The sequence below is a fragment of the Cervus canadensis genome, chromosome 13 (genome assembly GCF_019320065.1).
Source record: "Cervus canadensis isolate Bull #8, Minnesota chromosome 13, ASM1932006v1, whole genome shotgun sequence".
In the NCBI taxonomy this organism is placed as follows: domain Eukaryota; kingdom Metazoa; phylum Chordata; class Mammalia; order Artiodactyla; family Cervidae; genus Cervus; species Cervus canadensis.
Genome location: NC_057398.1, coordinates 74775194 through 74786245, shown reverse-complemented (window position 1 = coordinate 74786245; position 11052 = coordinate 74775194). Strand labels below are relative to the sequence as shown.

The following is an 11052-nucleotide window of genomic DNA, read 5'->3' as shown; positions in this document are numbered from 1 at the left end:
GAAATCTTAACTGTCAGTGTGATGATGTTAGGAGGTGGGGTCTTCATAGGTGACTAGGTCATGAGGATGGAGCCCCTATGAAAGGGATTAGTGCCCTTATATAAGAGACCCCCAAGAGCTCCCTGCTCCTTTCTGCCATGTGAGGACACAACAAAATCACAGTCATCTATGAATGGGAAAGTGGGCCCTCACCAGGCAAAATCAGGGGTCCCTTGACTTTGAACTTCCCAGCCTCCAGAACTGTGAAAAATAAACTTCTGTTGTTTATTAGCCACTCGATTTGTGGTAGGTAGTTAAAACAGCCCAAGTGGACTAACGTGCGTACCCTTCAATGTCAGAATCTTTCGGTCTTTCCTCTGGGGCTTTCTCTCTCCCGTTTGGGGGGGTGATCTTTGCTGCCGACTTTCTAAGAAGAGGCTGCAAAAGGGCTGGGGACTCCGCAGGAAGATTTTCACGCAGTCCACTCTCTTTTTTCCCCTTTTCAGCCACTGTCTTTATCCCCATCCTCACTGCGCTTGTGACCCCCTGACTAGAGTCTACAGAATCCTTGAGAGAAAGCCTCTAGCTTCTTCCCGTTGGGGAAGCAGGGGACATGGCTGTGCTGGATCAAGGGGATTCAGTTTGACCTCTCCACATAGAGATTTCCAGCCAGCGCCCTGTTTTCAGTCTAGAATTTGTCCCAAGTGCCTCCAAGCACCAAGAGCTGGCTCTGGGAGTCAGTCAGTTAGGGCCCTTCAGGCCCCCTTTGCTGGCTTTGAGGTTGTAGCTTCCTTCATTCTGCCAAGTCCTTCCTCTAATTTCCACCTTCAATATTTCCTGTCATTTCTCACCTGCTGTGGTTTCCCATCCCTTCTCTTTGTCCTTGGGGGTTTGTTCCTTTCTTGTTCCTTTAATATCTTTTAAGGGGCTTAAGGAGTGAACAGACATGAATGAGTCAAAAGTGGTACTGTGAAACGTTTTGTGAAGGTAACATGTGGACAAGATAGTTGTTAAGACTATATTGTGACCAGCAACCCCACTACTGGGCATATACCCTGTGTGTGCTTGTGTGTGCTCAGTCGCTCAGTCGCGTCCGACTCTTGGCGATCCCACGGACTGTAGCCCACCAGGCTCCTCCTGAGAAAACCACAATTCTAAAAGACACATGTAACCCAGTGTTCATTGCAGCAGTATTTTCTATAGCCAGGACATGGAAGCAGCCTAGATGTCCATCAACAGATGAATGGATAAAGAAGTTGTACTACCTATATACTGTGGAATATTACTCAGCCATAAAAAGGAACAAATTTGAGTCAGTTCTAGTGAGGTGGATGAACCTAGAGCTTCTAATACAGAGTGAAGAAGTCAGAAAGAGAAAAACAAATGTCGTATATTATTGCATATATATGGAATCTAGAAAAATTGTACTGATAAACCTATTTTGGGGGCAGGAATAGAGACACAGACATAGAGAACAGACCTTGGACATGGGGTGGGGAAGAAGCGGGTGGGACGAGTTGAGAGAGTAGCATTGACACATACGTATACCACAGGTGAGATAGATGGCCAGTGGGAATTTGCTGTCTGACGCAAGCAGCTCAACCCGGTGCTCTGTGACCACCTACAGGGGTGGGATGGGGTGGGAGGTGGGAGGGAGGTTCAAGAGAGAGGGGACGTATGTATGCCTATGGCCGAATTCATACTGATGTATGCCAGAGACCAACACAACGTTGTAAAGCAATTAGCCTTCAATTGAAAATAAATAAAATTTTTGAAAAGGCTATATTGGACAGATAATGAATAAAATATAGGTAAGCAAAGTCCAAGAAGAGGATTAAATTGGCGGCTCTTTGTTGTAATCTGGCTCTCTCCCGATGACCAAAATCAGCACTGCTGGCCTCCAGGCTCCCTGCTCTGAGCCTGTTGGGCTCTGATGTTTAAAACGGAAGGATGCACCAGAGGTGAGGAAGGGCACACTAGCTCCCCTGGGACTTGACATCTTCGCCTCCCTATGACCAAGTCTGGACCTGGGGAAGCTGCTTGCAGAGAAAGGAGGAGACAGACGGGGCAAAATCAGTTGCCTGACCCCTAATAGGAGGTTTGAAGGGAGGAGGCTTGCTCTGGGGATTGGTGACCTCACCTGTGTTGTTATTAAAGAAGTCAAAGAGGGATTGGGATACAGTTACATTGACTGCCAGAGACCTGCTACCCAGGACAAACTGTTCAGGAAGAAGGCTGACTCTGCCACACAGCAGCGCAGAGAAAGGAAAGGTTGGAGTGTGTAGGAAGATGATGATACTTGGAATTAGAATGTCAGAGTCTCACTCTGGCTGTCTAACTTGCCAGCTATGTGACCTTGGGCACATCACTTAAGCTTTCTGAGAATACTGCCCACTTCATGAAGTTGTTGTGAGGTTAAAGTGGGGTAGCCCTGTGCTTGGCACAGTGTAGTTTCTTAAAAAAATTGCTTGTTAATATATTAAGAGTGATACTAGAGGCAGAAATCCCCCTGGATCCCTCCACTCCTACCCCCATATGCTTTGGGCCATGAGACCAACTCTTCTAGTGCAGCAGACCTACCAAAAGGGGAGGAACACGGAAAGAGGTCCTCCCATTTCCACTTCCCCAGGGAAAGACGCCAGGCTGCCTGGGTTCTTGGCCCCTGGGGACTGTCCTGAGTCCTAAGGAAGGAGTGTGTTTGAGAGCCTCTCGGCAGCCCTGCCCCCAAGTCTCTGGGCTCTGTGGCCCTGGCTCTCTGAGCCCACCCAGAGGTCTTGGGAGTCCCTGGGGGTCCTTGGGGCACCTCACTGCCTGCAATGTGCTCTGTACATTCCCTCCAATCTGTTCAGAGTCAGGCTGGGACCCTCATGAAATCAAAGACCCCTTCGTCCCATGGAGACCCCCATCCCTACGCAGTACATGGGGCCAAGAACTGCAAGGCCTGGAGTCTCATAGGCACAGTCCTGGGAGAGAAGATAGGATTGGCAGACCCAGTTCTCCTCCTGCTGCCCACTGAAGCAGCTAGAGCAGAGATCCTGGAGAGCATCTGGGTGGCAGAGGCAGCTAACAAGGCCTGAAATGCAGTTAGAGGGGCCACACCACAGACAGAGTCACACAAACACGTGTGTGCTTCTCACATTTACCCCTCTCTTACACATACCTTCTCACACACAGACCTGCTTCTTATACCAGAGAACGCATTTCACAGTTTCACCCCTGAAGTCACACACACACACACACACACACAGAGTCACTCACACACACACACACACACACCTGTCTCCTATCTGCTTAAACTTAAGGTCATGAGGAGAGTTAGAGGGGATCACAGGAAATTTTGTAAAAGGAGGCTGGTTAAGAGCAGATTTCAGAGACTCGTTAACTTCTCCCTACCCATAGACTTCATCAGAGAAAGGACTAGTCCAGGAATAGGAGAAAAACTCACCTAACAGAATAGGTGTTGAGTTTATGATTGCTCTCCTAGAAGTACAGAGACACACTCCAGGCTGTTTGGGAGATGATATTTCAGGAGCATAACCCTGTCACACCACACTAGGACCTGAGCTCACAGCAGTTTCGAAAATATGAGAGATCCTTGAGGACAGTTTCAGGGTAGACATGAGGGTGGGGCAGGTTGTCATGTTTCCATGGCAGCCTATCTCATTGCCATAGCAACAAGATTCTGCCTCCAATCTGCAGAGCCCGCGTTTCTGTAATGGGTGGAACACTGGTGTTTCATGGAATGGTGGTGAACCCCACAACCCTTCCAAGAAAGAGCATTTCCATTCTAGACCAAGCAGAGTAGTGCTAGCCGGAGGCTGTCAAACAGGGCTGGGTTTTTCTGTGGGCAGAAGCCTCGATTTCTGAGAGTTTCCTAACTACTCTCTCCTTCCTACAGCAATTTAAACTCCCCAGCCATTGGGGACCCCCAGGAATGTCCCCACAAGGCAGACTGACCTTTTCTGATGTCCACCACAGCTTACTCTAATGTCATGTTATGTCAGAGAAGTGTGACATTGCAATGGGGAAGCCAGGCTCTGGAGTCAGGAGCCTGAAATGGCTTGCTACTCATTGGCTGTGTGCCTTGAGTGAGTTATTTTTCTTTTTAAACCTTGGGGTATTCACTGTGAAAATGGGGTCAATACATGCTAAGCCCCCTGGGTGCCTCCAAGGATGTAGAGAAATGATGCACATAAATCCATCCAGGGTTTCCAGGGGGTGTGGTGGTGGATGCATGGCCCAGTCCCTGCTGACACTCCTTGCAGATGCAGTGGGGCTTTGGGGTCTGTGGCCAAGCACCCCCGTGGAGGTCTGACTGTGGAACTCGGGTGATATTTATACCTCAGTGGATGGGGCAGTGGTCAGTATCATCTCCCAGATCAGGCTGTTCCACTGGCTGAAAACTTCCCTGGGAAAAGGGGAAGTACTTAAGCCAGCTGCCTTCCCCGTCCTAGATCAGAGCTACTCAAAATGTGGGCGCCGGGCTCAGGGCCCTCTGCAAAACGCTTGCTACCCATCTGCACTGACATAAGTCTAGGAACTGAGAAACGTCTTCAGAAATTTTTATAGTAATTTGATGTTGCTGTAATACCACCCAAGCAGCATCCAACTGGGGCTTCTTTCTGGTTGTTTTTTAAAGTCTTAGAGAGAGAGAGATTGTGTGTGTGTGCGTGTGTGTGTGTGTGTGTGTGTGTGTAGAAGTACTGATCTGGCCCATTGAGGGGAAAACAAGCTGGTCCTTCACCACCTCTAGTTTGAAAAGCACTGACCTTGATAAGATGATAAGCCCACCACCTTAAAACCAGCTAGAGATGCAGTTGGGAGACAAGGGGAACTATCTCATCCCGGCCACCTGCAAAAATGAGCCCCAGGTCACACGCAGGTGAGTCGGCAGTATTTCCTTTATTGCTTCGGGACACAAACTGCAGGTCGACAGCCCTGCCCTGCCCGCCCGGCTCCGGCCCGGGTGGGCCTGGAGGTGAAGGCCCCACCTCCGCGCTTAGCCCCGCGCTGCACCGCGGCCCCCGGGCAGCGCCGCCTGCCGCCTGCCGTAGCGCAGACCAAAGGAGTTCCAGTTGTAGGCGGACACGTCCTTTTCCCGCTGCACCAGCACCGCGCCCCTCGGGGCCTGGATCAGGCGGCTGCGGGGGGCGCACGGGCCCGGCCGCTGGGGGCCCGCGGAGCTCTCAGGAGGGCACAGCGCGGCCCCCCGAGGCCGAGGCCCGGCTGCTGCGGGCTTCTCCGCCGCGCACCGCGGGCTCTGCTCCCAGGGCGCCTGGAGCGTCGCGGGTCCGAGCTGCGAGCCTAGGACAGAGCCACAGGGAGAGGCTGAGTGAGGCGAGGGCCCGGAGAGAGGCTTTGGACCACCTCCTCACATCCGCATCTTCGGCTTCCCTTTTGTCCCTTGACCCCCAGGAAGCTCAGCGCTCCGGCATCTTGGCTTGGGTGGCTCGTCCGTTTGCTCCTCTCTCCTTCCACATAGCTATGGTTTCAGATATTTCACAGGATTTTCTTGAGCGTCTTTTACATTGAATTCATTTTTTTCTTTTTTTTTTAAGGAAGCAAGCAGGATAGAGCTTCAAAATAATCAGCTTCACTCCTCTTCGCGGCTGGCTGGCTGGCCCTCTACCCCTGCTTTTCATCAGGCTGCTACTAGACCAAGCTCCTTGGGGTGGTCGGGGCCATGTCCACTCATCTGAGTCTCAGAGTCTTGAAAACAGTGCCTTGCTCATAGCAGGGCCTCAAAAAGCCTTGTTAAATGTATAAAAGCTAATGAAAGCCTTGCAGTTAAACAAATGAAGAAAGCCAAGCAAAGACCACTGTGCTCCCACACCCTCAACAAATGTGACCCCTAATAAGCTATATCAGGACTTCAGCAAAGAAGGGAAATTGGGTCGCCTCAACCAGCATGCCTCCCCTACACCACATGTAATCTCTCCCCTTCATACTGAGGGCTAATGAGGCTAACTTGGAAGGCACTTCACAAGCAAGGCTCATTAAGTTCATTAAATTTTTAGCAGTAAGATAGTGCAGCTAGCTCCCGGGAGACAATGGCCCAGCCAGCTGTGGCAAGGGAGAGGTGGAAATGTGGTCTGGGGTGAGTGGGTGTGTGTTGGGTGGAGGGGGAGAGTTGACTCTGAGCCCTGCTCTTCAGTGCCCTGGCACGCTCTGGAGAAGAGGAGCGTGGGTGAGTCTGGCCCAGGGTGAGTGAGAATCTTTCTAGGAGGGCCCTGGGCCTGGCTGGGATGGGAGGGACACTGACCTCTTTTCCAGCTGCAGCCATCATCCCAGCAGGTGGGTCACTGCTTAGGCATCACTGTTTTTAGCATCACCTAAAAGCTTTTGCCAAAAAGAGCCAAGAGCTCAGTGTCCCCAGGGCTCTGATGACCTTGTTCTCCGGGGGATCCTCCCTCACCCAGAAAGAGCACCTGATCCCAGGAGAGACGTTCTTGGCAAAGGATACCCGGGTCCATGACCTCTTTGCACTGGGATATCTTTTTTTTAAATTTATTTTATTTTTGGCAGCACAGGGTCTTCTGCCCGTGGGCTTTCTCTTGCTCCAGCGAGCAGGGGCCACTCTCTAGTTGTGGTAGGGGGGCTACTCATAGCAGTGGCTTCTCTTGTGAAGTCCGGGCTCTCAAGTGTGTGGGCTTCAGTAGCCGTGGTTCTTGGGCTCTAAAGCACAGGCTCAATAGCTGTGGTGCTTGGGCTTAGTTGCTCCTTCCCAAGTCAGGAATCAAACCCGTGTCTCCTGCACTGGCAGGCAGATTCTTGAGCACTGAGTCACCAGGGAAGCCCGCTTTGGGGTATCTTATGGGCACAGTGACATCTTGTGTGTGGAAAGAATGCTGCAAGTTCCATAGCTGGAGAGGAACAGAGGTCCTAAGAGGCCAGGCTGACCACCCAGCAGTGTTAAACCTTGATTCCTGACTTGGGGATGAGCACTGTCCTAGCTCACGCCCTGTAGAGGGCACTCTTGGGGGAGATCAGCACCTGCTGGGTTTCTGCAGCCTGGGATTGAGTGACTTTGGGAAGGTTTATTTACCTCTTTGGGCCTCAGTTTCTCCAGGTCTTCAATTCCACAATGAACTCATAAGATTGAGAGGTATTAAGGATCTATCCTTTTGTGTAGGGGTTTTTTTTTTTTTTTTCAAATTCCCCATAAAGGAACTGATGTGACTGATAAGATAGACTTGCATAGTAAATGCCTTCCCAGCAGATCTGCACAGAAGTGGTCGGCACAGAGCAGAGAAGACCATGAAGGCGCTCAGTGGTTAGCAAGCACATGAACTTGGGTGAGCCTCCTGATGTCTACAACAGCAGAAACCCCTCTCTTGCTTGCAAGGTTAGTGGGGGCCCCTATCTGTGCTGCATGGGCCAGTCTTAGGTTTCCATTGTGCAGCTTTAAATTCACATCAATGGATTAGCCCTATCTGAAAAATATGGCGACTCTCATTTTGCATCAGTTCTCTTGCTGCCTCCCAACCCTCTTCCCAGACAACTCATACCTGTGGTTCTAGGATTCTCCATGGGCACCACCTTTTCTAATGTCTCCATGAAGGAGGTGGCACAAAGGAGAAGCATCAGCTGCCAGGAAAGCAGCAGGTTCATCCTGGTGAGAAGATGCAGGTCCTGGAAGTGCCCTGAGGCCAAGACAGAGAGAGGGAGGAGGAACAGGGTTAGGCTTGCTGTCTGGGCTAGGCACGGGGGTAGGGCCCCGCGTGAAGCAGGCACCTGGAAGGGAGGGGACGGCCCTGCCCTCGGAAGCCCCCCATGCGGGGATGAGCCTGAACCGACGCAGCATGGAAATAGGACTGAGACCCCTTGCGCCGTACAGTTCAAGCTAAACTCATGCTAGGTGAGGATCTCAGGGAGGGCTTCCTGCCGGGTGAGGCCGGTAGAGTTAGGAAGGAAAGAAGGGAGGGAGGATCCATACTGGAGGAAGGGGCAGGACTGCTCAGGTTGGGAAATGGCCAGGGTTCTGAACTTCAGGTTTGCTTGAGAGGAGTGTTGGGAAACGAGGAGTGAGATGCAGGTGACAGTGAGCAGGGAGGGGCTGAGTGAGGTGGGGCAACCAGCCGTGTCCCTGGAGCCTGGGAGCGGGCGCTTCTGCCTGCATGCTGGGCTCTGCGTGAATCACAGCTCTCTGTGCTCCGCTCTCCCAGCTAGAACGTGCCTTTCTGACCCCGGCCCAGTCCCTCTTGCTGTCATAGGGACTTCTTTTTTTTCCTTTTTCAAGATAAAAGGAAGAGGTAATCATCTTGCTTGCGCTTATAACCCTTCATAGCCTTGAAAACCATCATTAAATTGTCTTATTGCCTATAATTCAGGAAAGAGAAAAAGGCTTTCCCTGATGTATCAGGTCAATTGTCTCCATATTCTCTTCTCTGTGGGCCCTGAGAGGGTATGGATTTAACTGACTGTATGATCTTGGCTGTTGAGGTGGGAGCTGTAGACTCTGACCCCCTTTTCACCCCCTTCCCTTCTCATCCTCCACCGCCCCCCTCCAGCTCTTCCAGCTCCCAAGGCTGATTTCTTTTTGAAAAAGTCATCAGGCACTTTGAGATTGTCCAACAAATGTAATGAAGACAAATTGGTGGAGAGCCAGGCAGCACAGCAGGCTGAGCAGAACGGGTGTTGGTGCCAGATCTAAGGCCGGACCCTCCCTCTGCGGTCAAGGGGCAAGTGGGTGGGGGGACTCCTGTTTGTGCCCGTCAGCTGCCAGTGGTTGCTGAGCCCACCCGTCCCTCTGTTCTTGCTCCTACGCCCTGGTCCCCTCCTGCTCCCTCCGAGATGCAAGCATGGGGTAGGATACAAATGGTATCAGAAGGACTCAAATCTGGCTGCAGCTCCTCCCTCCCTCCTGTGAGATTAGAACAAGTCCACCCCCCATCTCTGGATCTTATTGTTACGTGTGAAAAATAAGAGCATTGGATCAGACTGGCCACCAACTGTCCCCTCAGATGGTCACTTTCCTTGTACACTTTGACTCTGTGATACCCTGAAACCCAGATCATTGCTTTCTGCACCGGCCTTAAGGCCTGGGGCAGGGTGTGGAGTGGAGACAGGTTCAGTCCACTAGAGAGAACAGTGTAAAGCTTTTTCTTTTGTGGCTTTAGACCCCGGGTGCACAGGGTCCAGGTCAGTTCAGAAATCATTCTTGATAACAACAACCAGGTATTGCACACCTTCCCCTGGGCCTCCCCCTGAGGTCTAGCACAAGAAATTGAGTCATAAGCAGAACGTCTCAAGGTAACATGGCCAGTGATAGACCGGAGGCTTGTGAGTACATGGGTGGGGTGGGGGAGATTCTCACCCCCTTTTCACCCTCTTCCCTTCTCATCCTCCACTGCGCCCCTCTAGCTCTTCCAGCTCCCAAGTCTGATTTCTCTTTGAAAAAGTCATCAGGCACTTTGAGGTTGTCCAACAAACATAAGGAAAGACAAGTTGGTGGCAAGCCAGGCAGCACCACAGGCTTCCCCGGGGGTGTTTCAGAGCCCTTGGGAACCTGACCTGGAGAGGCCAGGCAGGTTTTTTGCAGGGGTGGCGCCTGAGCTGTCTCTGAGCACAGATCAGCCTGGTGAGTAAAGGTTCATCGACGGCAGTCCCAGCAAGGAAGCCGAAGCCAGGTGTAGAGGGAGGTGCCGCCCTCCAGCCTGCCAGGGGGTGGGTCTTTGCTGGGGAGAGAGTGAGTGATGCGGCTGGGAAAGGGGCCGCCAGGGGCTTCATCCCGGAGCAGTGTGAGCCAGACTGGAGTGTGTGTAGGTGAGCGTTTTGGATGGAGAATTCAGGCTGCTCTTCAGAAGCAGGGTGGTGCGTGAGGAAGGGGGCAGTGGGCAAGCTGTGTGGTTAGAAGGTGGTGCTCCTCCTCCGTGCTCCTCTCACTTGTATTGCTTCCTCCCCATCCCAGCAGAGGTAGTGCTTGCCATGGGCGCCTTGTGAGAACCTTGGTTTTCCCCTACTACCTGGCCCCAACACACACACACACACACACACACACCCAGCTCTTGGTTCCTGCCCAGCACAGGGGCTTTTAACATGTGGAAGAACTGAATTGTTTGGAAAAGCACCATCAGCTTCCAAGGGCCACAAGTGGCAATTTTGTGGTCCCTCTGTCCCAGGAGTTTTGTACCTAGAGAGTAACAGAAATTCCAGGCTTGCTTGGAAAGCTCTTGGGGGGCGGGGTGGCTCCCTTCTGAGGTGACCCCATCTCCTAGTGCCGGGGCTGGCAGGGCACTCAGGAGCTGTTTACGTCTGTGTTTGCCATCTGCGCAAAGGGGAACTGCCCAGAGGAGCCCCTGGTGTTCCCCAGGTCCCTCCAGATGCCTCTGTGACCCCTCATCCCAGCCATGGGGAGCTCATTCACTGCATTCACTTCCCAGAAAGTAACCCCAAGGTCCTGGTCTCATAAAGTGCAAGTCAGTGGATTTACCCTGACATTCCAGTCAAGAGGGAAGACCAGCACCCCTTTTGCCTGCCTGGACACATGCCTGCTCCCACCCTGGGAGCCTCCCTGGGTCCAGCCAGACCCCTCTGCTGCTGTGGGGGCTGCAGGCCACCTACCTTGCCTTGGCTGTGTCCTGAGGGGTCTCCGAGTGATGGCACCGCTTGGGCAGTAGGGCACCTGGAGGGAGGCGAGCTGGGCTCCTGGGCTCGCGCTCACCGGCGCCCTGATCACGGCCCTTATAAAGCCCAGGGTGACGTCTCCAGGCACACACCCACCTCTGCCCCCCCACCCCGTCCCCTCGGAGAGTGGAGTCCTCCCGCTGCCTGCTGCTGGCTCCTGCCTCCTGGTGCCTGTGGCTAAAATCAGCCTTTCCCTCCCTCTCCAGGAGTCTTCCAGGGCTGGCTTTCTGATTCCTAATAGTTCTTTGCAACCTCCTCACCTGCTTCTCCCGAGGCCCACTCACAGATCCACTCTGCCCCCAAACAACATGGAAAGGGACTGTTTGAGGGCTGGGGGAGGCTCAGCACACCTTGTCCCCCGAGGCCCCCAGCTCTGGCAGCTCAGCTGGGGTCTCTGACCAGACGGCGGCTCCTGGGTTGGGGGCTGGGGTCCGGGGCCTGGTAGGG

General features: G+C 52.8%; 1 protein-coding gene across 1 annotated transcript; it reads right to left on the bottom strand.

The window, feature by feature from the left end:
* Window positions 1-4862: 4862 nt before the first annotated feature.
* On the bottom strand, window positions 4863-10633 carry KISS1 (KiSS-1 metastasis suppressor). The gene is made up of 3 exons (XM_043486210.1): window positions 10543-10633; window positions 7488-7622; window positions 4863-5283 (listed from the first exon to the last, which is right to left on the bottom strand). The coding sequence occupies exons 2-3, from the start codon at window positions 7588-7590 to the stop codon at window positions 4979-4981; spliced, it is 408 nt and encodes a 135-aa protein (XP_043342145.1). The 5' UTR covers window positions 7591-7622; window positions 10543-10633; the 3' UTR covers window positions 4863-4978.
* Between the last annotated feature and the right edge of the window lie 419 nt (window positions 10634-11052).

Coding starts and splice junctions, on each gene's coding strand:
- KISS1 (XM_043486210.1), bottom strand. CDS start 7,590: ATGAACCTGCTGCTTTCCTGGCAGCTGATGCTTCTCCTTTGTGCCACC. Junction 5,284..7,487: donor GGAGAATCCTAGAACCACAG/GTATGAGTTGTC, acceptor GCTCTGTCCTAG/GCTCGCAGCTCGGACCCGCG.